Below are 27,960 nucleotides of genomic sequence, written 5' to 3'. Positions count from 1 at the left end.
AGGAACTAAAAAGCCTCTTGATGAAAGTGAAAGTGGAGAGTGAAAAAGTTGGCTTAAGGCTCAACATTCAGAAAATGAAGATCATGGCATCCGGTCCCATCACTTCATGGGAAATAGATGGGGAAACAGTGGAAACAGTGTCAGACTTTATTTTTCTGGGTTCCAAAATCACTGCAAATGGTGACTGCAGCCATGAAATTAAAAGACACTTACTCCTTGGAAGGAAAGTTATGACCAACCTAGATAGCAAATTCAAAAGCAGAGACATTACTTTGCCAATAAAGGTTTGTCTAGTCAAGACTATGGTTTTTCCAGTGGTCATGTATGGATGTGAGAGTTGGACTGTGAAGAAGGCTGAGTGCCAAAGAATTGATGCTTTTGAACTGCGGTGTTGGAGAAGACTCTTGAGAGTCCCTTGAACTGCAAGGAGATCCAACCAGTCCATTCTGAAGGAGATCGACCCTGGGATTTCTTTGGAAGGAATGATGCTAAAGCTGAAACTCCAGTACTTTGGCCACCTCATGGGAAGAGCTGACTCATTGGAAAAGACTCTGATGCTGGGAGGGATTGGGGGCAAGAGGAGAAGGGGATGACAGAGGATGAGATGGCTGGATGGCATCACTGACTCGATGGACGTGAGTCTGAGTGAACTCCGGGAGTTGGTGATGGACAGGGAGGCCTGGCGTGCTGTGATTCATGGGGTCGCAAAGAGTCGGACACGACTGAGTGACTGATCTGATCTGATCTGATCAGTTGCTCTGATTCAAGGTGCTGGGAAAGTTTGTTGAAATGAGCCCTTGCCAGACAGTGAGTTTTGGTGGGAAGCTGCATGAAGCATCAGCTGAGGACTCTTGGCTCAAGCTGGTCTGGTCAGTCACGGTTGGAGTCAGTCTTGCTGCAGCCATGGACTTCTGTGGGTCACGAAGTCCGTGACCCACAGAAGCCAGCAGGTCTTCTTTGGGTCATGCCTGAGTTTCTAAAGGACTTCCCATGCTCTGGGCAGCAGGCAGGCTGAGCATACCTACTTTGAGCCCTTTGTTAGTTTTACTTAATGTTCTATTCTTCTTGTGCAGAAGGCATTTCAACTTCATCCTTAAACGTTCTGCCAGAGAACTTAAAAGGTTCTGTGATGATCACTGCTTTTGAAAACTTCACTAGAGAACTGAAAAGAAACTATGAGGTAATGGTCCAGTAAAAATGAAAAGCTAGCTCGTTATGCATTTGAAGTAACAGGTTCACATTCATTAACACCACTGTGGTCCTTCCTGTGTGAAGGTGTGCCTGAGTCTCTGGGGAGGTACATTGTTCTAGCTGTGGTTGCTGAATTTAATGTCTTTGTGAACTGTGGTTTGTATTTATAAGACAGCTATTCTGGGGACTTCCCTGGTGGTCAGTGGGTAAGAATCAGAGCTTCCGCTGCAGTGGGTGTGGGTTCGATCCCTGGTTGGGGAACTAATATCCCACATGCTGCACAGTGTGGCTCTCCGCCAAAAACCCAAAAACAAAACCCCAGCTTAAACCAGGGCAGCTATTCCATGTCCATTTGCTCTCATGGGACCAGATGGACCTGTATGGAAAGGCTTTGGTTTTTGTTGATTGCAGTCTCAGAAAACTGGACAAGCGGGAAGCATTGATTTGGTCACAGTGATAGACAAGGAAGGGAGGACCAGGGGACTGTGGGGATAAGAGAGGCGTCTGGGACGGAGACGCAGGTGGACTGGGTGTGGGTGGTCAGCTGACTAGGGCAAATCTTCGAGACGCCACACATGCAGGCTGTCACAGAACCTTGTCTGCAAGAGGACTTTGAAACCATTTGTGTCCTGTCCATTTCCCTACTGTTTATAAATCCCTAAGGAATTATTTGTTAGCACATTTGAGAAAAGTACTTACGATCTCACCCTAACGTATATTCATTGAACTAACTTGAAAGATCTCCAGTCTTATTTTCTGCAATACTAATGTAAGCTGGTTTATAATGGAAATTTGTTTGTGATACTCAATATGTGTATCCGTGGCATGAATACACGTTTTCCTATTTTAGCTTATTGTCCTTTATTGATATCAAACCTGAGGTAATATATGAAATGCACAGTGCTTTAGTGATGTTTGCTGTGAATATTATGTGCGGGCAACATCTTTTTAATATGAAGACTACATCCAATTTATGTAGTTCTGTTTAACCCGGATGTGCTCATTTTGTTGTTGTTATGGTTTAGATTAGGTACAGAAGGAGCCCACTTTATTCAAAAAATGCAAAGGAAGTACCAGATTGCCTGATAGAACTTTTAAACCAGATACATCATCGCAGGTAAGTGTTGGGTTTCAACGCAAGTTTATGGAATTGTGATTCCTCAAAAGAACATTTCCAAGGGGAAAGAAGAGAAAGGAGATGTATATTCTTAAGACAAGAAACATCTAGAGAAAAATATGGAGTATCTTTGCAATAAGATTAGAGATGTCTTTGTCACATCCAGCTGTCTGGTGAAATTTGTTGCTCTTATTTTTTCTCAGACTGAATAAACTGGAACAGTTTCACAGTTTTGTTCTTCAAGAGCTGAGCAATCTTGACAAGGATTTTGAGGTTCTTCAACGCCTTGAGGACGATGTTCTGGTAAGTTCTTTTTGTTTGGGACATTCTCTGTGACTTAAGAGGATGTGTTCTGCTGTAGAAAAACTGTCAACCACTTCAACCAACCCACCTCTTGTTCAATTTTAGGAATTTTGGGGGAAGCAGTCAGCTGACCTGAAATCATTCTGTGAACTGCAGCTGCAGAGGTATTTTGTTTGTTTTTTAACAAGTATCTTTCCTAGAAGTATCTTCATTGAAGTAGGAGGTATTTAGCTAAAGCATGAGTGGTTGATGTTAGTAAAACCGTAAAACCTTACTTAGGTAGCTAATTAGCTGCATCTTTTCTAACCAGCTGCTTCTGTGGGACTCCCTGGGCATAGAGTATGGCTTACAATACCCATCAAGACATATACATTTTGAAAAGCATAAAAAGGATCATGAAAACTTCATTTTTTTTTTTTTTTGGATACACATTGTTTTTTTTTTTAAGCAAGATTTTAAAAAATTAAAACAGATTTTGAGAAAAATATCGAGGTTCCTGAGTGAACAGTTCATTTTCAGTTAAACTGAACTGTGTACTTGATAGAGTACATTCTACACACCTTATATACGTAGTATATGTAGACTTTTTTTTTTTTTCAATTTTATTTACGTGGTTTATTTTTGGCTGCGCTGGGTCTTTGTTGCTGCACCAAAGTCTCTCTAGTTGCGGTGAGGGAAGGCTGCTCTTTGTTGCAGGGCACAGGCTTCTCATTGCAGCGGCTTTCTCGTTGCAGAGCAGGGCTCTAGGCGTGCGGGCTTCCGTAGTTGTCGAGTGTAGGCTCAGGAGTTGCGGTGCACGGACTCAGGTGCCCCCGAGGTATGTGGGAATCTTCCTGGACCAGGGATCGAACCTGCGTCCCCTGCATTGGCAGGCGGATTCTTAACCACTGGACCACCAGGAGAGTCCAGTTTTAAACATGTATATATACATTTTAAAACAACATGTGGGTTTATCTTGTTGGGTGTTCCTCTCACTGTGGTTAGCCCATGTCCATTCTGAGGCTGCTGCTTCTGTCCATTTGGAATCGTTTCCTCTTTCTAGAGGGGAGGAAGTGGGCAAATGGATAGTGAAGTCCTTTACTCTGGTGCTTGTGCCCTGGGAGGAATTCTAGTGTTTTTTTTCTTTCTTGAATCAAAAGGGATCCCTATATAAATTTACACTAGCTAAATAAAGCCTTCTCTATCACATAAGAATCAGCTTTTGTCACACAAATCTGTCATGTGGTTTCAAAAAGGATATTATTCTGATCATATCAGGTATTTCAAACCAGAACAAAAACTGTCAGCGTTTGAATTAGCCATCCTACTGTTTTCTCAGTTAATACAAGAAATAACATTGACAGTGTAGCCTCTAGATTTCCAAAGTTCTTCCAAACACACATCCCACTCCGTGCACTGTTCATTACGCATGATGATAGTGGATAGCCATTTCAGATCTCTTCACTAAATGCCCATGGTTGTTAAGAATGGTTCTCAAGCTGGTTGGAATTAAGATCTCTTAACACTTTTAAAATTTATTGAGGATCCCCAGAAAGCTTGGGCTTTGTCAGCTGTCTGTGAATATGTTCCACGTTAAAAATTGAGACTGAGTTTTTTTTTAATTTTAAAATAGTATATTTATTGTCATGTAGGAAATATTCTGAGACAGTTTTTGAAATGTGTTCCTTTAAAAAGAACAGTAATTGTTGATGTATGGCAGAAACCAGCACAATATGGTAAAGCAATTTTCCTTCAATTAAAAATAAGTAGATTTAAAAAATTAAAAGAACAGTAATAAATGTTTACCTATTGATATAAATAACAGATTTTTATGAAAAATAACCAGACTTTTCAAAACAAGAACTATGAGAAGATTAGTGTTTTGTGCTTTTGCAGATCTCTAATGTCTGGCTTAATCAGTTCAATCGCTCAGTCATATCCGACTCTTTGCGACCCCATAGACTGCAGCACACCAGGCTTCCCTGTGCGTCACCAACCCTCAGAGTTTACTCAAACTCATGTCCATCAACTCGGTGATGCCATCCAACCATCTCATCCTCTGTTCAGTCTTTCCCAGCATCAGGGCCTTTTCCAGTGAGTCAGTTCTTCGCATCAGGTGGCCAAAGTATTGGAGCTTGGGCTTCAGTATCAGTCCTTCCAATGAACACCCAGGACTGATCTCCTTTACGATGGACTGGTTGGATCTCCTTGCAGTCCAAGGGACTCTCAAGAGTCTTCTCCAACACCACAGTTCAAAAGCATCAATTCTTTGGCGCTCAGCTTTCTTTATAGTCCAACTTTCACATCCATACATGACTACTGGAAAAACCATAGCTTTGACTAGATGGACCTTTGTTGGCAAAGTAATGTCTCTGCTTTTTAATATGCTGTCTAGGTTGGTCATAGCTTTTCTTCCAAGGAGCAAGCATCTTTTAATTTCATAACTGCAGTCACCATCTGCAGTGATTTTGGAGCCCAAGAAAATAATTTCACTATTTCCATTGTTTCCCCATCTATTTGCCATGGAGTGATGGGACCAGATGCCATGATCTTAGTTTTCTGAATGTTGAGTTTTAAGCCAGCTTTTTCACTCTCCTCTTTTGCTTTCATCAAGAGCCTCTTTAGTTCTTCTTCACTTTCTGCCATAAGGGTGGTGTCATCTGCCTATCTGAGGTTATTGATATTTCTCCCGGCAGTCTTGATTCCAGCTTGTGCTTACTCAGCTCAGCATTTCTCATGATGTACTCTGCATAGAAGTTAAATAAGCAGGGTGACGATATACAGCCTTGACGTACTCCTTTTCCTATTTGGAACCAGTCTGTTGTTCCATGTCCAGTTCTAACTGTTGCTTCTTGATCTCTGTACAAGTTTCTCAGGAGGCAAGTCAGGTGGTCTGGTTTTCTCATCTCTTTAAGAATTTTCCACAATTTGTTGTGATCCACACAGTCTGCCTTAATAAGGGCCTCTATATCTGCTTCTGAATTCCATCCATCGTGACACTACACATCAGGTAGGCTCTGAAAAACTCCACTGTATGTTTGTAGAGAGAGTAGGAATGAAGGAAGCAAATTTTGTGCTAGTTTTCATCACAGTATTACCAGAATAGTTTTGACCTCACAGAATCTTTGAAAACTTAGACATCCCAAAGGCTCACACTTTGGGAACTGCTGGTAGTGGGGTGTGTGTGTGTGTAGACTGGGAAAGTTCTGCTTTTATTGATGGAGAGAGAAGGAAGGGGGTGTGGCTGGATCTTAAAGGCTGGGTGTGAGTGTACATTAGATTTGTGGTTTCAGCATCTGAATGGAGCTCTCAAGTGGGTAACCGGATAGTCAAGACTGAAACTCATGGTGGAGGGTCTGACAATGAGACCGGATGAGTTGACTTAGGGACCAGTTACAGAGAGAAGTTGTTCCAGGACAGAATCCTCGGGATGCTCCAAGGAGCTGAAGTTTGGTAAGGGAGAGGAAGCCAGCAGAAGAGGGCGAGAGGATGGTGCGAGGAGGGGGTGGTGTTGCAGAGGGTGAGAAGATGTGTGCGCATGCATATGTAGTGAGAGGTCTGGATTCTAGGAGATTTTCATCAAAATGTCAACCATGGTTATTTCTGTGTGGTGACATTTTAGGTGACTTGACTTTTCTAACTTAGGCTGTTCTGTATTTTTTTAGATGTAGTGCAAGATATAAATGACTTTGGGCTTCCCTGGTGGCTAAGATGGTAAGGAGTCCACCCTGCACTGCAGGAGACCTGGGTTTGATCCCTGGGTCAGGAAGATCCCCTGGAGCAGGGAACAGCAATCCACTCCAGTACTTTTGCCTGAAGAATTCATGCAGCAGTCTGACGGGCTACAGTCCATAGGGTCGCAAAGAGTTGGACACAACTGAGCTACTAACACTTTCACTTTCATAAATGACTCTTGTGTAATAAACTCAAACAACATAACATTTATCAAGTAAGTGAATTTTCCTCTCTCCCTAACCTTCCCTCTTTTTTATGATCCAGAGAGAACTATCTCTTTAGTATATATTCTTCTTGATTTTTTTTCTGTTTCAGTTCAGTTGCTCAGTCGTGTCCAACTCTTTGTGACCCCATGGACTGCAGCATACCAGGCTTCCTGTCCATCACCAACTCCTGGAGCTTGCTCAAACTCACATCCATCGAGTTGGTGATGCCATCCAACCATCTCATCCTCTATCATCCCCTTCTCCTCCCGCCTTCAGTCTTTCCCAGCATCAGGGTCTTTTCCAGTGAGTCAGTTCTTCAAATCAGGTGGCCAAAGTATTGGAGTTTCAGCTTCAGCATCAGTCCTTCCAATGAATATTCAGGACTGATTTCCTTTAGGATGGACTGGTTGGATCTCCTTGCAGTCCAAGGGACTCTCAAGAGTCTTCTCCAACACCACAGTTTAAAAGCATCAATTTCTCGGTGCTCAGCTATGTTTCTATGTTTACATAAGAATATATACAAACATCTTGATAAGTTTCAGTATGTGTATTTTAAGTAACATAAATGACATACTAAATTTTATGTGCATTGTTCTTCCTTTGTTCTCTCAGTAACAGAAGTAGGATTTCTTTCCAAGTCAATAATAAGGATCTGCTAATTTTTAAAATAACTGTAGCTGTTCTAGTTTATGGGTCTATTATACTTTCACATTTGATTTACTGTTGATGAGCATTCAGATTATTTTAAATTATCACAAACAAATCTTAGTGAATACCCTTGTAACTGTATCTTGAATGACTTTCAGTATCAGGGAAACATTACAGTTTTATTTGGGGAAAACAAAAATAACAAAATCTCCAAGTCAAAATAGTACTAAAAGAGGATATGGATAAAAGCCTAATCTGGGCTAAGTATATTAGAATTCCAGCCCTAGTGGGGAATTGGATCTAATGTGAATTAAATGTATGTGTTATGATCAGTCATGTATAAGAGAAATCAGACTCCAGAAGCTGAACCAAATAGAGGTTTTGTTTGAATCCTGTGAGCAGTAGCCCAGAGGGATTTTGTCCAAGGCTGGTGCTGAGCTCAGTCACGTCTGACTCTTTGAGACCCCCATGGCCCGCTAAGCTCCTCTGTCCATGGGATTCTCCAGGGCAAGAATACTGGAGTGGGTTGCCGTTTCCTTCTCCAGGGGATCTTTCCAACCCAAGGATCAAACCTGTATCTCCTGTGTCTCCTGCCTTGCAGGCAGATTCTTCTCTGGCTGAGTCATCGGGGAAACCCATCCAAGGCTGGTACGGCAGCTTTGAGTGCTAGTTAGGGACGCAGGTTGTTTTCACTTCCTGCTCTGTTATCTTTCCTTTGGCTTTGGGTTTCATGGTCACAGAACAGCAGCTCTACCTTCAAGCACATCTGCTCTCCAGGCAGGGAGGGGCAGGCAGATGGTGAAGGATTTGGTAAAAGATGTGTGCCAGTAGACTCTCTTTTCTTTTTAAAAAATTAGGGAAATAGTTTTCATGGAAGCTGAATCAGTAGACTTTTGTCTCCATATTATTGGCTGGAACCGAATCACATGAAGCTTGTTAGTTACAAGGGAATCTGGGGCTACAGATTTAAACTGAGCTTGTTACTGTCTTCCCGCAAAGTGGGATTCTGTTAATAAGGAGAAAGGGGAGTATAGATGTTGGGTAGGTAACCAGCAATGTCTGTCATGCCCAAATTAAATTGTATGTGCTGAATGCAGGAGAAGATTGAGAAATAAATCTCAGAGGTGATTCTGTCTGTTCTTCTCAATGAACACATGCCCTAGTGTTCACTTTAGGATGGGAGAATATGGGCCCTACCCACCTCTTGTTTTGTGAACCTCCAACTGGACTCAGTCTGCTTATTAACAATGGGCATTTTCCCAAAGGTCAGACCAGCCACTTTAACTGGCCCTCCCTCCAAGAAATAGCTGTCTTTTCTCCAACACCAAAGGAAAAAAAAAATCATGCATTAGACTGTGGAGAGATGATATGTGAGTCTTGAAAGCAGCACGTTTAAGAGATTTTTGAGAGTGATTTTGACCCTGGGCAGTTCCCCCCAGTGCAGTGACCTTAGCTCCCAGTGGAGCTAAGTTATTATCTGAGTTAGGGAGGTAGCCGATGACAGGGAGTGACATTCACGTTGGCTCCCTGAGTTCTAGGGCCTAGGAGGGGGATGGTTCAGGCTTCACTAACAGCTGTTCTCCTGTTCCCTTTCCACCAGCCTGAGCCACGGGGAGGAGACAAAGCAGCCTCCGGCCACACAGGCTGTGCCTTAGTGCTCTGTGCACGTTCACAGCAAGTGGAGTTCCTGAGACCTGCCAAGTCGGGATAGACTGAAATATGTTGGTCGTTTGTCCATTTGGTCACAAAGGTTTACCTTTTGTATTTAAATTTGGTCAGAAAATAAGAAGTTCAGGATGTTTAGCAACTTGGAGTGATGGTGCCCTTTTTTTTTTAATTTTTGAAAGTAAAATTGATTTTTGAGAAGCAGCTTCAAGTTATTTGGAGAAGGGAAACCTCAGCATCTGTGTGTATATACCACTTAGCGTGTCGCTTTAAGGGAGAGCTTACTTTGGGATGAAAAGAGCTCAGATGAAAACAGTGTTGTATTTTGAAATAGTTCTTCTTCTGTTTGGCAGATATTCTGGTTTCTCTGGAACTTTAACAAAACTTCCAGCTTTAGCAGAGGAGAAATATTCATCTTTTGATAATTACTAAATGCTCTAATAAAGTCTGGTGCGTGGAGTTGTATATACAGCTGACTGGATTTATTTTAGAAAAATGAAACCTACATAAGCTAAGCCCATCTATAAGGAACATGATTGGATAACTGCAGTTAAAGACTGTACACTGAAGGCCAGATTATACAGTATATAATTGTTATATAATATAGCTTAGTTATAGTTTAATATGCCTAAAACAGTCTTTATAATCCCAATTTGTCATTTTCCTTGAATTTTTTAATGAGCTATGTTTTAGTATATTGTAAGCTATAAGAGTATCAGAGCACTTATTTAATAGCTTCTTTTTTTAAGATATGATTAACATTTAAATCAGTAGACTTTGAGTAAAGCAGATTACCTGCCATAAAGTGGGTGGGCCTCGCCTAATCAGTTGAAGATTTTAAGAGTCAAGACTGAGGTTGCTGAAAGAAGCGATTCTGTTTCAAGATTGCAGCCTAGAAACCCTGCCTGAGTTTCCAGTCTGATGGCCAGCCCTGCAGATTTCACACTGGCCAGCTCTCACAATTTTGGGAGCCAACTGCTGAATGATATCTCCCTCTCTCTCTTTATATACAATTTATATGTGTACATGTTATATATATGTTTATATGTTATATACACATATAAATTGTACATCAAGATATTTATATCTATGTGCTATTGGTTGTCTTTCTCTGGAGAATCCTGACTAATACAGGTCTCCAATCCAGTGTAGTTGAGACCTCTCCCAGGAGCCTACGGAATGCAAGGTGTGTGTGTGTGTGTGTGTGTGTGTGTGTGTGTGTGACAGGAAAGTGTAAGGGGGTCAGAGTGGTTAGAACATATGGACAGTAGGTGTCAGTTCAGCATTCTGATGCTTTTAGAAAATGAGTATGCTAATTAAGATACAAACAAAACAAAACAAAAAACCTCGGCTTTGCCTTGGGTCAAGGAAAGCTGGAGAAACTTGTTTCCACATGAACTGGGATCTGTTGAGGTGGAGGCCCAGCTGTCCTTGACTGAGCGCTTACGTTTCTGGTCCTTGAATGGTTTGATTCTCCCGTTTATGATACGGTTGTTACTACTGACCAGATAATAGAGAAGCAGAAGCAGACACCGTCTCAGATCCGGAGGACTGGCCACTGTTGACTGAGACCTCTCTTGCTGGGAATTCAGGTAAGCTAAGCTGGGGTTGCTGGATCTTTCTCTACGTGCACGGCACTTTCGATTGTCGCCACAGGACATGGTGGCTTTGCGACCTGTTGACTTGGGCAGGGCGACTCGTGCCCCTGTACCTTTCTGGTGAGAGTGGCCACAGCAGGGGGTCCAGGGGGAGGCTTGCGGGCAGAGGACTGGGCTTGGTTTGCATGCCTGCCTCATGGCCTGTCCGCAGGCTCCCCCTGAGGCACGTGCTGGCCCTGCAGCTGCTCCGCTTCCCCAGCAGTCTATCAGCTCCTCCTCCTGGGCCAGGTGTGTGCAGGGCTCTGGGACACAGGCCTTGGCTTCCGCAGGTCACCTTCACCACCGAGATCAGAGGCACCTGTCTGTCTGCGTGGGCTGCAGCTCAGGCTCGTTCTCGGTCTTCCCCACCCCAGGTCCATATTCTCTTCCCGAATGTCTGCGGTGTGCATTCTGAACGCCCACATCACACCTGAAGACAGCCACCTTCCCAAGGCTCCTCCTTCATTCCCGCAGCTGTGTGAGGTCAGGTTCTGGGGGATTTACGTGGCTGTCACCTAGCGGTTCTGCTGCTCAGCTTGCACCCGAATACACAGTGCAGTTGTTACCAAAAGAAGGGAAAACTTCAAATAGACTCCCAAAGTGCGCTTGTTCACCCGTGGTGACGGCGTTTCAGCTGTCTGGGTCGTTCTGCTCGAGCCAGGAGTAGCAGAGTGGTGTTGGGAGCTGAATCAGGTGCAAACAGTGGTCTCAGCATTCGGCTTTGGTTCCCCACGGGACACGGGGAGACCGAATCCTGACACCTGGAAGAGCACCAACAGCATGTTCTTGCAGTTTTGCGGTAACCCCTGTTTTCCTCTAGCAGGTACTCACTGGTTGTGAGCCCTTCTTTCTTTCTTTTTTTAATTGAAGGATAATTGCTTTATAATATTGTGTTGGTTTCTGCCACACATCCACATGAATCAGCCATAGATACATACATATGTCCCCTCCCTCTTCAACCTCCCATCTTCCACCCAGAACCTGAGCTCTTTGAGCAGAGACCCTGTTTGATCTCTTCACTACTTTATTCCAAAGCCCTGGTACAATGCCAGCCACATGGGGGCACTGGAGAAGTGCCTCCTCATTGTGGAAGGATGGTGAGTCCTGGTAAAATCCTAGGTGTTTAACCTCTGGGATTTGCTGGGACAAAGTTCCCTCCCTGTCTCATTGGAAAATTCCTCACCCATTAAAGCTAAGCCCAGACACTGTCTCCTTTGGAAAAGTTTTCTTGGTAAGCAGTTTTCCATATTTCTATTATTTTACATGTTTCTCCATTTGCTTTACAAGACTATGAACTCGGAAGGGCAAATATTTCATCTGGGTCACTTTTGTATCACCATAATAACATACAGCACTGGGAAGGTAGATTTAATGAATTTTGCAATTGAACATGACTATTTCCAGAGTTTATCAAGGCTCATAGGATTAAACTGGACTTAAAAAATAAAGGCTAGCTCTGTACACAGACCATCTTTGGGACAGTGCCTAAACTTTGAGAGAAATTTGCAACTTGTGATATTTATCATTAGGGTCACAGTCAACAGGAAAGTGAAGTTCATTTCCCTTGAAATGTGTGAACTCGGTCTAGGCAAAACCGTGCAGAATTTTTCCTTTTGTTCTTCAGTGCTCAGGTGTCACAAATGCAGATGCCTTCGGGGGTCACCTGGGTGAACAGGCCGAATGTAAGAGGATGAGTGGTGGTAACTGGTCACACAAGAACACAGCTCCCGTCTCAGGGTCAGGCTGGTGCGTGCAGATGCCAAGGTACCTGCCAGGGCTGGAGGGTGGCTGTGCCTGCTGCAGCCCGGCTGCACTGTCAGACGGGATCTGGCTTCAGATGGGGTCATAAAAGGGCTTCCCACGTGGCTCAGGAGTAAAGAAGCTGCCTGCCAATGCAGGAGACGTGGGTTCGTTCCCCTGCAGGAGGAAGTGGCAACCCACTGCGGTGCTCCTGCCTGGAGAGTCCCATGGACAGAGGAGCCTGGCGGGCTGCAGTCCGTGGGGTTGCAAAGGGTTGGACGTGCCTTAGCAGCTGGGGACACACACACAGGGTTATAATGGGCTCCCAGTGGGTTGCTTCCAAGAGCCAAACTGACTGATTCACGTAGTGCTCAGTGAGGGTTTGACTTTCACATCTGCTTGTCCTCCTGGTGTCATCCCAGTGTTTCCTGAGTGCTGCCTCTCAAGACAGAAAAATGACCTACGAATCGATAGCTTTTGCTCCCCCACCTACCCATGACTGAAAGTCATGTGTTACTGAAGGTCAAGGGATATTTTAGGTGAGTGTCGTTTAGGTGTTGTAAGAGTGATTATTATTTTAACTTGCCCTGGAGTAGAACCCTTTATTTTCTATTTTTAGAATTCTTCTTTAATGTGAATATAATTTGATTTTGAAGAAATCCTAAATAATAAATTTAAGTGGTAATAATAAACTGAATAATAAAAACACATTGAATTTCTCTTTATACTGAGAAACTGAAACTTATTTAGGTGAACGTTTGTCATGTACAAGCAGCTTTTAATTTGCAACAAGTTATTAGGCTTTTAATGAACGGGTTGCACCCACTGTTTAAGGTAAGGAAACCCCAGGAGGTGATGGGGAGGTCTGTGGCCCCCGTTTGGGGAGGTGAGGTGAAGTTTCCGCTCTCCAGGGCCACCTCCCACTCTCCTCCGCTCCTGCTCTTCAGGATATTCTGCCCCATCCTTGTTACTGTCCAGGAATTTAAGCCACTTCCTAAGCAGACTTGGAGCTCTCTTGTACCATTCTGCGCATTGCTGTCAACGTCACATTAAACCTCTTCTCTCTACACCGACACTAGGCCAGTCTGTGATCTGCCCCACGACCTTAAGTCTGCCTCAGGCTTCAGACCCACTCCTGAGCTGCTGCAGCGGCCTCCTGTCTGCCTGACCCTGCGAAGAGAGTGCCCAGGGCTGGAGCGTGGCTGCACGTTGCTTGTGCCCAGCCTAGCCTCTTCAGCCAGTCCTGCACTGTCCCCTGGGTCGTGCTGTGTAGCTGTTTTTGTTATAACCTTTCTATCCTCTGCTTGCTGTGCAGAACGCTAAGTCGCTTCAGTTGTGTCCGACTCTTTGTGACCCATGACTGGAGCCCACCAGGTTCCTCTGTCCATGAAATTTTCCAGGCAAGAATACTGGAGTGGGTTGCCATGCTCTTCTCCGGGGGATCTTCCTGACCCAGGGATTGAACCTGCATCTCTTACATCTTCTGCATCGGCAGGTAGACTCTACCATTACCACCACCATATCCTCTCTGCTAGTCTACTCTTAACTTTTCCTTACGAATGACCGTTTTCTGAAAGAGTTTAACTTGGTATATGAACACTGCATAAAGGTGACACTGTTATATAAAAGCCCACTGCTTACTGACATGAATTACACCTCCAAAATTAATTGCTAAAATATAACTTTGTTAAAAAAAAATTCCTGAGTAATAGGTCATTTGGAATAGCATGCAGAACACTTTTTAACTTCTTTGAACCGAATAAAAGGAATCATGACATACTTTAGTGTAAAAATCAATTTATTATACAACAATCATACAGATGCTTTTTATCTAACAGGAAAAAATGGCTTCTCCTGCCTCCCTGGCCACCTCAGTCATGATACTATGTTCTTAAGATATAAGTGTTTTCCAAGGAAAATCCAAAAAGTGCTATCCTTATTTTCCAAATAAGGAAGTCCCCAGAAACATAAAATGAAATGGAAATACTGGAAAGAACTAGACTGGTTTCTTACACAAGAAATGAAGTTCTGTCCATCATAGTAACCTTTTGCCTTAAAAATACCTCTCCAATGTGGGGAGGACTTTCCCCTCAGTATGTCTAAATAGTTTAGTATGTAATTTTGATGGGTTGAGATTTCTGTATTTAATTCCAGTAAGTGAACATTCTTTTGTTTGAAAAATTGGAATAAACATATGCTTACCATACTCATATAACTGTTTTCATTCTTATGAGTGAGGAGAAATTTATTTGGGGGGAAAACTTCCCTTTTTTTTCTAACAAATTATACAGAACTTTTTTTTAAAACAGCTTTGCTTTAGGAAAATCACATTAAAAGTAAACATTTTGTTTAAAATTGTAACACTTAATAACAGGTGAAGATAGTTACCTGATTCAGTTTTTGTGACTAAGACTTCATAACTCTGTATTTTTTTTTAACCAGCCCTTGAATGGTTTAAGGCTATAAAGTGTTTCATGAAGCTTCCCTAGGATTACAGATCAAGTCAGAAGTAAGCATCCTGAAGCCTCTATCCAAATCGAGCTGGAGAGTGTAAACTAATGGAGCTTCCCCTTTGATCAGCGGTTTCCAGCTGTCTGGGTCTGCCTCGGCTGAAGGACGTCTCTGTCCTTGCCGTGTGGGGATGGAGCCCACGGGAGCCTCCGGAGCTGCAGCTGCGAGGCTGAGTGCAGAGCCGGGGCCTGATGACTGAGGGGAAGCTGGAGACAGCAGCTGACCCGTGACCTCTGCCTTCTGAGCCTCATTTTTACCTGCGGTGAGTGCATTTTGATAACATTGTAGCTCCCCTCTGAGACCTAAAACTGCACCAAAGTCTAGCTCCTCCGAGGGGCTTCCTCCCCAGTCCGTCGAGGACTTTGTTACGGGAGCAGGGAGAGTCATACTCAAAGCGAGCCCTTGTTTTAAAGTGAGTTTCTGGGAGGACACAGTACTTAGAGCTGTGCAGGCATGATGTGATGGAAGGAGGGGGTTGAGCACCCTAGAACAAGACAGCTTTAGGAGACTAGAAAGACCCAAGAGAAAGCGGACATCAGACGGAAGATGTCTGTTCCAGAGAAATGGGTCCGCTGGCAGAGGAGGGGCTGGAGGGCGCGATGCCCTCACCGTGAAGGCTGGTAAGGTCAGTTGCCTTTCAGGGCAGCGGAACCCCGAGGGGCGTTTACAAGAAACAGACGTTGGAAGTGTCAGTATGCCCAGTGTCAGTGTACACGTCAGTACCACAGTCCGTGTTTTTGTTTTCCCATTAAAAAAATTTTTTTTCAAACGGAAGCTCAGAAAACAGAAATGGTCCCCAAAGGACAAAGTCCTTTTGTGCTGTAATGTGTTGGGGCATTTAAGCCTCTGATGTCAATGTTACGACCTAAAAACTTCTTAAAGTAAGGCAGGAAAGCAGAGAGAGTGTCAAAGTGCGCAAATCTCGTTTTTACAGGGTATGAATTATTTTATAGGGTGTAAATCTGTATCAGATCTTCGGATAATACCCTGTTTCCATTCTTGGGACAATTTAATGGTAGATGACCGCCCTGCCCTTGGGGAGAAAGGAGTGGTCCCTCTCGCCTTCCTCTGTGTGCTTCTCTGCGGGGCTCGGGTTACCCAAGCAGGGCAAGGGTGTGCTGGGCTTGCCAAACCGGCGCTTTTTACTGCGGGCAGTGCTGGAACCTTTCCATAGCCCTCTCTTTCTTCCTATTTTCAAAAACCTAACCTGTAAAGACAAACAGCAGCTATTTGGGGATAATATTCTCAAGTAGGCTCATAAGAAATCGCTGACAAGGTCAGTATCTATTTTTCCCTCGATGCTCTATTAATTCTAACTTACAGATACTCCAGTGACAGATCATTCTAAGGGCCCAGTGATGCAGATTAGTGGGCTCGAGTCCTTGTTCAGAGAGGAGATAGGCAGCCAAACTCGGATCCTACTTTTAAAATGAACACTGTTATCCTAACCCAGGGTACCTTAACATAGGATGTAGATGTGAATGCATGAATAACTAAGGAAACCCAGTTAAAACAGAAGAACTAGGCCTATCCCGAGCCCTTGTGCTATGAGGGTTTGGGAGATTTTTCTTCAAAATAAAAAAAAAAAGGAATAAAAAACTATTACCATGTCACTAAGTTGAGAATTAGGAGTAATTGTGGGAATCTGAGATTCTGGAGACAAGACAGACTTGAGAGAGAAAAGGGGTTGCTGGGTTGTCCATCTATGTGACCATTTTAATATTTTCTGGGGTTGATTCCTAAAGGAACAAGTGGACCGATTGTGTACTGACAATTATTGCTAAATATAGATTAGAGCATACCCTGTATTTAGAAATAATAACATTTTGTTTTAAACATTTTAATCTGAACAAAACTAACTTATTTGCAGACTTGCTGTGAGAAACAGCGCTCCCTGTGCCCTGGCTCTGCAGGTGTGTAAGGCGTGGTGGGGACCGTGTCTGGGCGGGGTGGGGCGGGGGGTGGGGAGCTAGGTTGGTGGGGAGAGGAGAGAAGGCGCACCGGTTCTGAGTTCTGCGGAGTTCTCGCCTCACTGCTGATGAAAGCATTCAGTTAACAGATCAACCCAACAGCAATATATTAATACGTTCCGGATACAAATGATTTATAAACTCAAAAGAAATTAGTTTATGCTAAAACATATATAACTTTCAATTCAGTCTTTGCTTTAAAACAAGCGGATCTGTTAGGCTATTATATATGCTTTGTCTTTGAGACGCGACACTTATTGTGCCTTTTTGCTTATTACTCCGTTCGCTGTGCTGAAGTAGGCTTTGGAAAAACCATTCTTGACTTCTTTCCCTGCCTCTTCCATGGCTTTCTTCATTGGCTTTTTCCGGTATGTCTGTTGGGATGTGTACATGTTGAAGAGAAAAAGAGAAAGGGATTCTTTAATAGAACCTTGTCTGTAATGTGACTTAGGGTCTAAAACAATGCATGATTTCATTGGGTACTGAACTTTCTAGTATGAATGCTTATTTGTTTAATGACGGTTGTTAAGCTTCTGATTAAAAACAAGACAAATGCATGAATTCCAAGGAAAAGCTGTCTCACCTTACCCACATCAGGTTAGTATTGATATACTGTTTTATGGGATTAGCATTCAAATTCTGCATTAGTTGCTTATATGGAGGGAATGATTTTTTGAAGTCTTTTTAAAAAATCAAGGTATAAGTGAAATTCAGTGCATCAGTTCAGGTGTATAACATGATTTAATGCTTGTAAATGATTTACTGCTTGGTAAGTGGTCACTCTGTGTAGCTTACCATCCCACATACACGATTTACCACATTTCCCATCCCACTAGAATTTTTTCTTGTGATGAGAACTTTTAAGATCTAGTCTCAGCAACTTTCAAGTATGCACTATGACTTACTTAAGGATATAAATTAAAAAAAAAATACAATTCAAGTGAAAAAGTGCTGTTATTTCAAAAGTACTGGTACCTGAGATTTTGGCTTGATGTATGTCTTGGTACAGCCTTCCTATTCAGACAAAATATATGATCTCACTTTTTTAAAAAAAGCGAATAGTATCAACTCAGGGTCAGGGCTGACCTTGACTACGGCTTTGAGCACCACTGTTCCCCACTGCTGGACTATGGATTCCTTCAAGTTTCAACACCAAGATGATTCCCTTAGTCTGCCAGCAACATTCATCATTTTTTTTTTTTTTAGGAGAGGGGTGGCTTTGTTTGGTTCTATCAATGGTTGCTTCTTTAGAAATTCTCAAAGGAAACTTTTATCTCACAGGAGACAAAGCCTCGCCAGTCCAATTTCCAAAACACAAGAGCTGAAAAGCTATCAGAAGTTCTGCTCCCCCAGCCGTATTCTGTATAAAACCACCATACATTTGCTCAAAGTCAACCCAAACTAAAGTCAGTGGGCACTTATTTGTTTGCAGGAGAAAATACAGCCAATACAATTTCAGAAGTACTGTTCTGAATGAACTGTATATTCTCATTTTTCTTACGAAGCTTTCTATTTCCGCAGCCTACAGAGCAGCAATTCAAAACCGACCGCCTGAGGCCTGTGCTGTAACTGCTGCCACCGGTTCTTTAGAACAGAGTTGCTCTGAAATTGCGTTTTGGAAATCCCTTCCACGTAAATTGTTAAAAAGAAAATGGCACCTAAGGAAAAGTCAATGTGACCTTCTCATCCTGGTTCACTTCAAAAGAACATTTTCACATAAACAGGAAGTCTACAACCTTGCAGTAGCTAATGGCAACAGGTTTTCACCATTAGGTTCATTTAGTCGATGTTTTCCTCCATTCATAGAGATTTCCTGGATCTGTGTTACTATACACAGTGTTTAACTTTAAGAGGTGAGACTTTGGCAGCCTGGTGCAAATACAGGATTCAAATACATAGTATTTTTGATTAAACTTCATAGGCATGCATTGAAAAACGTTTGGCAGAATGCCCACCAAAGCAGTAACAGGGGTTAGTTCTCCTGTGGAGGAGGTGCAGGGAGATGAGTTAGGAATGCAGGTTGCAGGGTGGACTCTGTGCACCTCTGTTATCTGAGCTGATCAACAAGCCTGCACTCCCATAACGTTTAACTGGTAAAATTAAAAACGTAACGCAGAGATGCTCAGTCTCATGTTTCGCTGTTGACTGAGTTTAAACGTACCTGAATGTAGAAGTTTAAGAAGAGGATGACCAGCGTCATCATGTAAGAAGACTGGAAGATGAGGCAGCCCAAGGGGAAGCCGCAGGGCCTGACCACGGCGCTCATGGTGTGGGTGATGGTGAGCAGGAACTGCACCTGTGGGCGGCAGGGGCAGATTGCTCTGGCTCTGCTGCAAGCCTGCTCCCGGGGCGAGACAGCCCCCAAAGCGCCCGAGGGGCCCACTCTCCTCTCTGGGAGTTTTGTCAGAAGTTAGAAGTGTGTAAAATTGGCCATCGTTAATTTTCTCTGGGGAACATCTCAGGCCATTTAGCTAGAAACGCTTCAGCAGAGTAACTTCAAAAGTATTCGTCTACATTTCACAGCAAGGAGTGAGCTAGCTGCATATTCCATACACACAGGACGCATTCCGTACACGAAGGACACTTTAATAAGGTTTTACTCTTAAAAGCCCGTTTTTAGAGAGAGCCTGGCAGCCTCGTCCCTCCAGCCTCCAGGGCTGGGACCGAGCATGCGCCGCAGCCCGCGGGGCGGAGCTGGCGAGGGGGTACCTACCAGCTGGGCCTGCGTCAGGTACTTCTTCCACCAGAGGTACTTGTGCATGGACGGGAACACGGACAGCCCGTAGTAGGAGTACATGAGGATGTGGATGAAGCTGTTCAGGGTGGGGCCAAAGAAACCTAGGAGAGCACAGGAGGCATTATCGTTCCTCTGGAAGGCAGGACCGGCCGTTCTTCGTCAAGCACTGTTCCCCCTGACATAACTGAGCACAAACAACCCAGCGCTCACATGACTTACCCGATTCCTGTGCCATCATCGCAGGATTCCACCAGACACCTAGAGAGGGGGCTCACCCGGGACTGGCTGGGACTCTGAAAACCGTTTTGCCAGGGCTATGCAGTCTCTGTCATGACTACCATCTAACCAGGAGGCAGAATTTCAGAAAGAACGTGTGTCTGCTTTCACTAAACCTTCCAGCCATTTGGGTTGTAGACAGACTATATGATTATAGCCTTAGTACATGGCTGAACAGGGCACTTGAGAGTCAGGGAAAATGTACTGCCCTTCATAGTTTGGTAAATGGAATCTCCCTGGAAGGGACCTAGAACCAGGAGATGCTGCAGAATGTGAATCGGGGAAGGTCCCGCAGGATGAGAAGAGGCTGAGCTGGGCTGGGGACTTTCCCAGTGGCCAGGAAGCCTCCTGAACTTCTGGGACAAGGGGTGTCTAACACTTTTGGGTATCTGCTGTGCTGAGCTGTGGCGGGGAACCCCCCTGCCCTCTGTCCCCTGCAGTCACCTTCATGACAGGTGCTGTCATCCACGTGGGTGAGTCGTGTTTCAGGAAACTAAGAAGCAAGGGCTAAGCCCTGTGTTGGCTCAACTAAGGGTCAAAGGATTGAGCTGCAAGAGGTGAGGAAGTGCACAAGCCAAGGAGCGGGAAGCAGGGTGTGAGAACAACGCCAGCGTACGTGAAGGGCTCCGGACGGGGCGCGCAGAAGGTGAGCGCAATGGGCGGGTCCAGGATCCAGGCGGCTGGTCTGTGAGCTGCCCAGGAGACGGGCTGTGCAGCTGGAGGACCACCTAAATAGCTCTGTCCCCTTGCATATATTACTTTGTAAATTTTGTTTCTCATCTGGAAAACTGATATAAGTAAGTACCACTTAAGGTTGTGATGGGGTTAACTATATAAACTAAAAGGCACTGCACATATGGGGGTTAATTAATTTAAATTCTCCTGCCTGGTTTCCCAGTCCTGGATTAACAATCTGGATAGATCAATGCAAATCAATGAATATGACAAGAGGAACAGCACCAGGAATCTAGCAAGTCCTTATACACTGGCTGGAATGACTTGTCAGGACACTGGATTTATATGAAAGCACAAATATAGTTTCAGAGTACCAGGCAGCACAATATTAGTGATTTTTTTTTTTTACCAACCTGAGTTTTCATTTCCATCAATTAATTTTAAAAAAGTAGTTGCTGCTTATAATTTTCATAGTATTCTAGACTGAAAAGAAACCATCACACACATAGAATTCCCGTGAATGAAATACAATGTCTTTACACAATGGTTAAGATCGACTTTTAGATGCTTTAGTGATTTAGAAATGAAACTTGATAATCAAAAAAATACTTAGCCTTGACAACTGTCCTTTGGTATTGATTTTAGTCTACATACTGATTATATCATCAGTCTACTATATTCTTAATAACTAAACTGAAACCAGAGTATGTCAGTCTAGGAGAGGTGGAAAAGGGTCTCTTCTGTCCACTGCGCCTCCAGCAAGCTTACTGGAGTTTAAATTTACATCTTCATAGTCAATGTGCTGCAGATACCCCAGTTTTGTTTTTTTTTTTTTTTTAAGTATCATCTCTACAAGTTCCTATATCCTAGGAGAAAATCATTCTGACCTGAGTTGTACCTGATTTTTCATAGAATACTTTTGAATTCTTGGGTATAAACCAATAAATATCCAATAGAAAAGTATTGTTCTCTCTTGAGCGCTGTGTTGATATGTCAGGTCAGAACTGACATGTCAACTGTGAAAGTCAGTGCAGTGAGAGTTATTAGCTTTTTGAAAAAGTGAGGTCAATTTTTTTTTAAGTGAATCACACAGAGCCAGGCTAAATACTGTTTCATGGAATTTGTTTCATTCAGTATGAGTGCCCTGGGTTGTGATATAATGTAATATTTATTGATGCCTTAGTAAAAAAAAAAAAAATTGAAAGCCACTGCTCTGGTGGGTCAGAGGGATGTAATTTTATTTTTTCAGAATGGATAAACAAGCCCCTGAAGTTGAAATGACTGCATCTGTACCACAGCCGAGGGGTCGTGACTGGAAGGCGCTGTTTCTACCAGCCCAGGGCGTGGGGTAACCTGCTCCAGCTGGGGCATGCGCTCCTGCCATCAGATGTATGGTGCATGGAAGAGAAGACACTTTTAAAATTTATCCTAATACTCAAAGGTTTTGCCAGGATCAAAGATGAGAAACGAAACGGCCACCAGCAAACGTGTGCTTCCCCGTGTGACGGGCAGGAGGCCCATTACACAGAACCGACAGATGTATACTTACTTTGCCCACAAGGAATCCAGTTCAGGACGCACCACCAGATGTTAAACATGGAGGCGTGATGGTAGACGTGGAGAAAGGTGACCTGGCTGGTTTTTTTCCGCAACACAAAGAAAATTGTGTCCAGGAACTCTATTAATTTGGAGAAGTAGTACCACCACAACACCCTGGCTACCTGTACGAGAAGTCAAGCGGGAGGAAGACAGGGTGAGCTGTGACGCCGCCCGGGGCCACCTGCCCCTGCGGGCGCCGGGCCATGCTCCACCGGCTCACCTGCCCTGCTCCCAGACCAGCGAGAACCATCTCACCCGGCCTCTGCTGCCATCTATTCCTTATTCCCAGCAATCCAGCCCCATCTAGTGAAAGGAATTATTGTACCTTTCCAAAATATTGGGGGGGACCAAAAAGTCTGTTCCCTTTCTGTGCTCCACTGTTTTCTTTCTGATCTTTTATTTCTTAAACTTGATCAGTTGTATAGAATTCCTAATAGTATGGATTTAGGTGACTTATTTTTCCTAGTGTTGTTTAAACTTATTTCTCTATCCTCCACGTTTTCTGTAAAGAGCAATGACAGAGGCTTAGCTGGATTCAGGTTTAAGGTTGGAGGTAAGATTACAGTTGACCCTTGAACAACGGGGCAGGGATGGTCATGGCACTGACCCCCTGCACAGGCCAGAGTCTGTGTATAACTTACAGCCAGCCCTCTGTAGCATGGTTCCTCCGTGTCGGGTTGTACAGCACTTAGTATTTAGTACTGAAAAGAGTCTGTGTATTAAGTGGACCCGTGTAATTCAAACCCACGTGGTTTAGTGGTCATCTGTACTTCAGGCGTGGGTCTGTGTACTTCCTGTGGAATCACGTCAAGAGGCACCCAGCTTCTGGGTGGCCCGCTGACACTAACAGCAGCAGAGTCCAGGTGTTAACAGCCTCACCTAATCATCGCGAAGCTTCCACTCAGCTTTCACCCGGTAGCTTCATCGTTTACAGATGACTGCCGTCTGGGCCCATTACCCTTCACTAGAAGCTGCAAAATGGTGCTTTTCAAATTCTCTTCATACTTACGTGCATGTTTTTGTCTTTATAGAAATAGTTCTTCCTCTTTAGCTATTTGGAAACTTTACATAGCAGGTGAGATGATGTTAGTCACTCAGTCGTGTCCAACTCTGTGACCCCGTGGACCATAGCCCTCCAGGCTCCTCTGTCTGAGGGATTTCCCAGGCAAGAATACTGGAGTGGGTTGCCATGCCCTCCAGGGGATCTTCCTGACCCAGGGGATCGAACCTGGGTCTCCCCCATTACAGGGAGTTTCTTTATTGTTTGAGCCACCAGGGAAGCTCCTCCTCTTTAGCTATTTGGAAACTTACATATGAATGGCAGGATAGATGTTTGATTCAATTTTTTTTTCTAGAATTACTTGGTGTCCTAGTAACCTTCAAAAAGTAACAACGATTTTTTTAGTGTCATTTTAAACTCGTTTAGTTTTTATAAATTTGTCAGTATTCCTTTTGATACTCAAACTGTCCCACTTTAGCTGTGGGAGTCCCTTTAAGCTGGCCCTTACATCTTCTTGTCGTGACCCCAGCTTCCTGGCTCTGTCACATGATGCCCTGGATTCTTCTCATATATGTACTTCCCCCCAACCAAACAGGAATCGGTCAACTCTCTAAGAGCACTAAACCCTCCTGGTGGATTATATTTAGAGAGCATGATGTGGGTATCACTGCTGGTTTCTCAGAGACTAACTAGACCTCTCCTGTGAACAGAGCTAAAAAGCACGTTTTAGAAAGAATGTTCATTTTGATATTTCTGATTTAAATCTATGATTACTGAGTCTTGGTTTCTCTTTTCTATGTTTCAAATATTAGTTGTAATGATATTAACATTATTATGTACTTTATCTTAAGTATACCTGTAATAGTCCCACAAAAAGCAATACCAATATTTTTATTAATAAGAGCAGCCCCCCCTTCCAAATTACTGAATGCCGTTGAGGTCATCTCGCTCAGGGTGTGCACTCAAACACTGTTTAAAGGCACATGAAAGAATTCCTTGGGTGGTTATGTCAGCAACTTAATATATGGGTAATTATTTTATTTCCAAGATGTGGAATAAGAGGCTGCCTTGCATTCTTTTAAAATTTGCTTTATAATTATGTGAAAACACCTACTGTTTCTGAAAATTAGACAAGGGACATTCAGAGAAGTCCAATTTCCACCTCTATCTACTCTGCCCTGGTCCCTCCTCTAAAAGGAAACAAGCATGTTTGCTTATGGTTTTAAAAAGAAACAATGGCAGAATAAACTAAAAGCTAAGACACGCATATTCCTATCATTTTCTGCACATGAGGCCCTGTACTATAAGCATGGTCTGTGGGTTGCTGTTTTCACTGAGCTCCATCCTGGAGATGATTCTGTATCAGGACAGAGGTCATCCCCATTCCACTTTGCAAAGGGATCTATTCAAGGTTTGTTCCATCTGTCCCCCAAATGAGCACCTTCTACTACGACGGAGACCCCTGCTTATCTAAGCCCAGCCTCCATCCTCGTCTCTGGGAGGAGAAAGCTTTCTCTCCTTTTCAGTGAGAAATGGTTACAAACAGCTGACTCACCCGGATGTCGGCCTCCCCTGCACTGGTCAGATCCTGACACTGTAAGTTGTACCCTCCTTCCCAACTGGAGAGAATAAGCTGCCAAAGAAACAAAGGAGAGGAAAAAAATCAGTGCAAAAATTTGGACGAAAACTCAACTTCCTATTCATGTTTCTGATTGGCATCTATTCAAGGTTTGAGTTCTTCCCAGTATGAGCTTTACTCAATCCTGTTCCCAAACACACAGTATCAAAGGACCTAATTTCTTGCTGCTGAACTGGTATCAGTGGTTAAAATCCTTGGTTAATATAGGATTTACTTCTAACCTTCACAGCCACCAGAAACAGAATTTAGCTATCATTTGAGTAACAAAATATTTTCCGTAAGCAATTATCTAATCATATGCTCTACAAATACAATATAGAATTAAATGTAAACAGATGTGAAGAAACTACACTAAAATTTAAGTACTTTATTGGCTTACATGTAAGTATTTGTTATTTGATCATCCCAAAGTTATGAATTATGTATTTATTACCATTTTCCATGAGAAAACCAGGGCTCACAGACATTCTGAAGTCATTTTCTTCATTGTGTTTATGCTATGTTGTAATCAGTCATTTGTGCGATTATAACTGATACACATCTGTTTTCCCCATTATGCTCAAAAAACAAAGCTCCATAAAGTCCATGCCTCCTCCTTTGCTCATTTTTTGCAACTACAATTCCTTGTCCAATGCCTGGCACAGAGAAAGTCCTCAATGACTATTTGCTTGTGATCACACGACTGTAAGTAGTAGAATGGCAACTGGATTCAGGTCTTCTAATTCCTTGTCTAGTTTTGCTTCTACAACTTAAGGAAATGAACTTTCTTTGTGGGAAATTCTATAAAAGTTTTCTGCCTTCTTGCTCACTGTTACTAAGAAACTTAAAATTCTAGACTATAAGGTCTTTGGCTTTGATTTACATATGATATATGTGAAAGCCTATAATTTTCTGTAGCTTATCAAAAAGGTGTAAAGGGACCGACTGTTAGACAGAGCAGGGAGGGAGGGATGTTAATGAACTGAACACAAAGAAAAAGAGATAAACTCAAAGAACACAGAATGTTTCAGAACCTTCATGAGTCTTCCATATCCTCCACTGCTTCTCTTCTAACAAAATCACCCCAGTTAACATTGTGATAAGTATAGGTTATCAGGATAAATGAATCCAGGGAAAGTAAGAGAGACTGAACCTTCCTGGTGGGTCTATTACAGATCAAGTCACCCCCAGGTCCCAGAGCTGTCCATGTTGGTTCTCAAATGGGAGCTGGTGGGAGGCCCCAGTGGATCCAGGAATATCTAGAAGTGTATGTAAATTTTTTCTGCCTTTTTCAAAATAAAGTTACTTAACTTTGTTTAGAAAGATTAATTAAAAACCTCCATGGTCAGGCTGTAGTTCTGCAGCTCGGGGCTCTACCATCTACCATGTTTATGTAATAGCAACACCACAGTAGGAAAGAACAGGCCATGCTCTGCTTAGTCAGCTGTCCCCCGGCTGTCCCCTCCCCACCGCGCCCCTGCAGAACCATCTAACAGACTGAGTGGCAGAGCAAGCAGCCAGGCTGGGGAAGGCTCAGAGTGCCTCACCCCAGACCCCTCCTGCTGCCCTGGGCGTGCTGGTTTGCAGGAAGCACCCAACCTGAGTGTTGAAGAGGAGGAAACCAGGCTTTCAAACAGGGCTGTCAGCCTTAAGGAGGTGTGGGCCAACTCGCTCCAGAATATGACTAGAATCCACTCCCAGTCCACACCACTGGTGTCTGTGACTGTAGCACCATCAAGTCCCCCCAGCAGAGCCTCTGCTTCCATGCTTGCCCCAACTCGCTGAGTCCATTCTCCATGTAGAAGATCCCATCACTCATCCATTAACATCCTTCGATGGCTCCTCCTAAGAACAGCCAAATTCCTGGCGAGGCCCTGGGTAACCTGCTCCCGTCCAGCTCGTCTCGCATCACCCGTCTTCTGTCCACTCTCCTTGGCACACCGCTGCTTCTCGTGGTCCTCGACCACCACCCTGAGCTTGCTGCGGCCTGGAGGCCTCCCCAGATCTTGACCTGCCTGGCCTGCTCTCATCACTGCGCGCAGCTCAGCCATCGCCTCCTCAGAGAGGCCTCCCCAACCCGGCCTGGGCCAGTGCTCCCGCTTGCACTTGGGCCGAGGCTGTGCTCCAGAGCCTGGGACTCGACCTGACACCGTGCAGGGCCTGCAGGGTGCGCCTGCTGGAACAGTGTTAGTGGTTTCAGGGCAGCTTCCTGGCCTAAGCACACATCTGGCCTGAGTGTAACAGGTTAGCAAGGTTAAGGTAAGCTACCCCTTGACTAGTCTACGAACACAGCCTGTAGTGTAAGGGGGAAGACCTTAAACCCCGAAAGAGGTTAGGTCAGGAGACTAGGAGGCACTCAACCACCAGCAGTGATTTTGAACTGAGAGATGGAAAAGTCTGAGAAGAGAAACAGCAGACCAGTGGGAGCTAAAGCTCACAGTGGAGAATGCGCTCTGTGCTGGGGTTTCTCCCTAAAAGAGACAAACCCCGTACATGTATGTGGCGGCTCAGGCACTGAACTGCCGTTCTCGTTCCTGCCATCGGTGCCTGTTGCGGACTTCGTCCTGACTCATAGGACTGACTGTCTCCTGCACTTGCGTGAGTCTGTGAGCTCTTCGAGAACAGGAACCACCTCTGACCTCGCTGTGGCCCCTGGGCCGCAACAAGCGCGTGCTCGCTGAGTGCCGGCTGAACAGAACTGACGTCCTGACGCCCAGGAGGGAGTGAGGCAGGACAGACGTCGCGTCTCCATCTTACAGCTAAGCTGGCTGAGTGAGTCCCCCAGGGCCGCAGAGGACGTGGAGAGCCGCCACCGCGCTCGGGCCTCCCGCCTCCGCCGCGCCGACTCCTCCCGCGGGGCTCACACCTCTGACCGAGTGAGCCCACCAGGCGGGCCCTGCAGAGGCGTGGCCGCTGAGACCCGCCCCAGGAAGAGTGCCTCTCCCTGCTGCACAGGGAGGAATAAGCCCGTAAATTACTCTCTCGCAAGAGAAAATTAAAATTGACCCAGGAGGGAAACTAAAATGCAAGTTCCCCGTTTAGACTCAGGTGGTGTGATTTTAGAGCTGTCAGGGTGGCCTTCCTGACCCCAAGCTCTGCCACCTGCACTCTGATGCCTCCAGTCCCATAATTAGCGTTTCAAAACATTTTAGATGATGGTTATTAACCATCATTAGGATGGTGCCTATTAGGCTAATTAAACACAGATTAAAAACTAGGGGTGAGAGGGCCTGTTTTAGACAAGAATTTATTTCCATTCAGAATCCAAGGAGCCCAGGAAGGCAGCTATGTGTGTGCCACTGTTAGCCATTTATAATATATATGAATGATTTTATCCTAATTTTTCTCCAAAA

General features: G+C 44.2%; 2 protein-coding genes across 3 annotated transcripts in view; one reads left to right on the top strand and one right to left on the bottom strand.

The window, feature by feature from the left end:
* SYCP2L (synaptonemal complex protein 2 like) overlaps positions 1 to 9,311 on the top strand; it is a 62,176-nt gene extending 52,865 nt beyond the window's left edge. The window contains exons 29-33 of the mRNA XM_027524511.1: positions 1,074 to 1,180; positions 2,217 to 2,308; positions 2,512 to 2,611; positions 2,717 to 2,775; positions 8,780 to 9,311. Coding sequence (XP_027380312.1) covers positions 1,074 to 1,180; positions 2,217 to 2,308; positions 2,512 to 2,611; positions 2,717 to 2,775; positions 8,780 to 8,834 — 413 coding nt within the window. The 3' untranslated portion in view covers positions 8,835 to 9,311. The remainder of the gene's footprint in view (positions 1 to 1,073; positions 1,181 to 2,216; positions 2,309 to 2,511; positions 2,612 to 2,716; positions 2,776 to 8,779) is intronic.
* A 4,690-nt stretch (positions 9,312 to 14,001) lies between these two features.
* Positions 14,002 to 27,960, bottom strand: part of ELOVL2 (ELOVL fatty acid elongase 2) — a 49,440-nt gene continuing 35,481 nt past the window's right edge. Inside the window, exons 4-8 of one of the 2 annotated variants that reach the window (XM_027524288.1) lie at positions 24,545 to 24,622; positions 21,940 to 22,111; positions 19,416 to 19,540; positions 18,864 to 18,998; positions 14,002 to 17,076 (exon numbers count right to left, since the gene is read on the bottom strand). In XM_027524288.1, the coding sequence (XP_027380089.1) occupies positions 16,957 to 17,076; positions 18,864 to 18,998; positions 19,416 to 19,540; positions 21,940 to 22,111; positions 24,545 to 24,622 (630 nt within the window). In that variant the 3' untranslated portion in view covers positions 14,002 to 16,956. Of the gene's footprint in view, positions 17,077 to 17,641; positions 17,717 to 18,863; positions 18,999 to 19,415; positions 19,541 to 21,939; positions 22,112 to 24,544; positions 24,623 to 27,960 lie in introns of those variants that run through there. The other variant, XM_027524289.1, reaches the window with a different exon arrangement.

This window comes from Bos indicus x Bos taurus, chromosome 23 (assembly GCF_003369695.1).
Source record: "Bos indicus x Bos taurus breed Angus x Brahman F1 hybrid chromosome 23, Bos_hybrid_MaternalHap_v2.0, whole genome shotgun sequence".
NCBI lineage: Eukaryota > Metazoa > Chordata > Mammalia > Artiodactyla > Bovidae > Bos > Bos indicus x Bos taurus.
The sequence above is the reverse complement of the archived record's forward strand: the minus strand, read 5'-3'. Positions and strand labels throughout refer to the sequence as shown.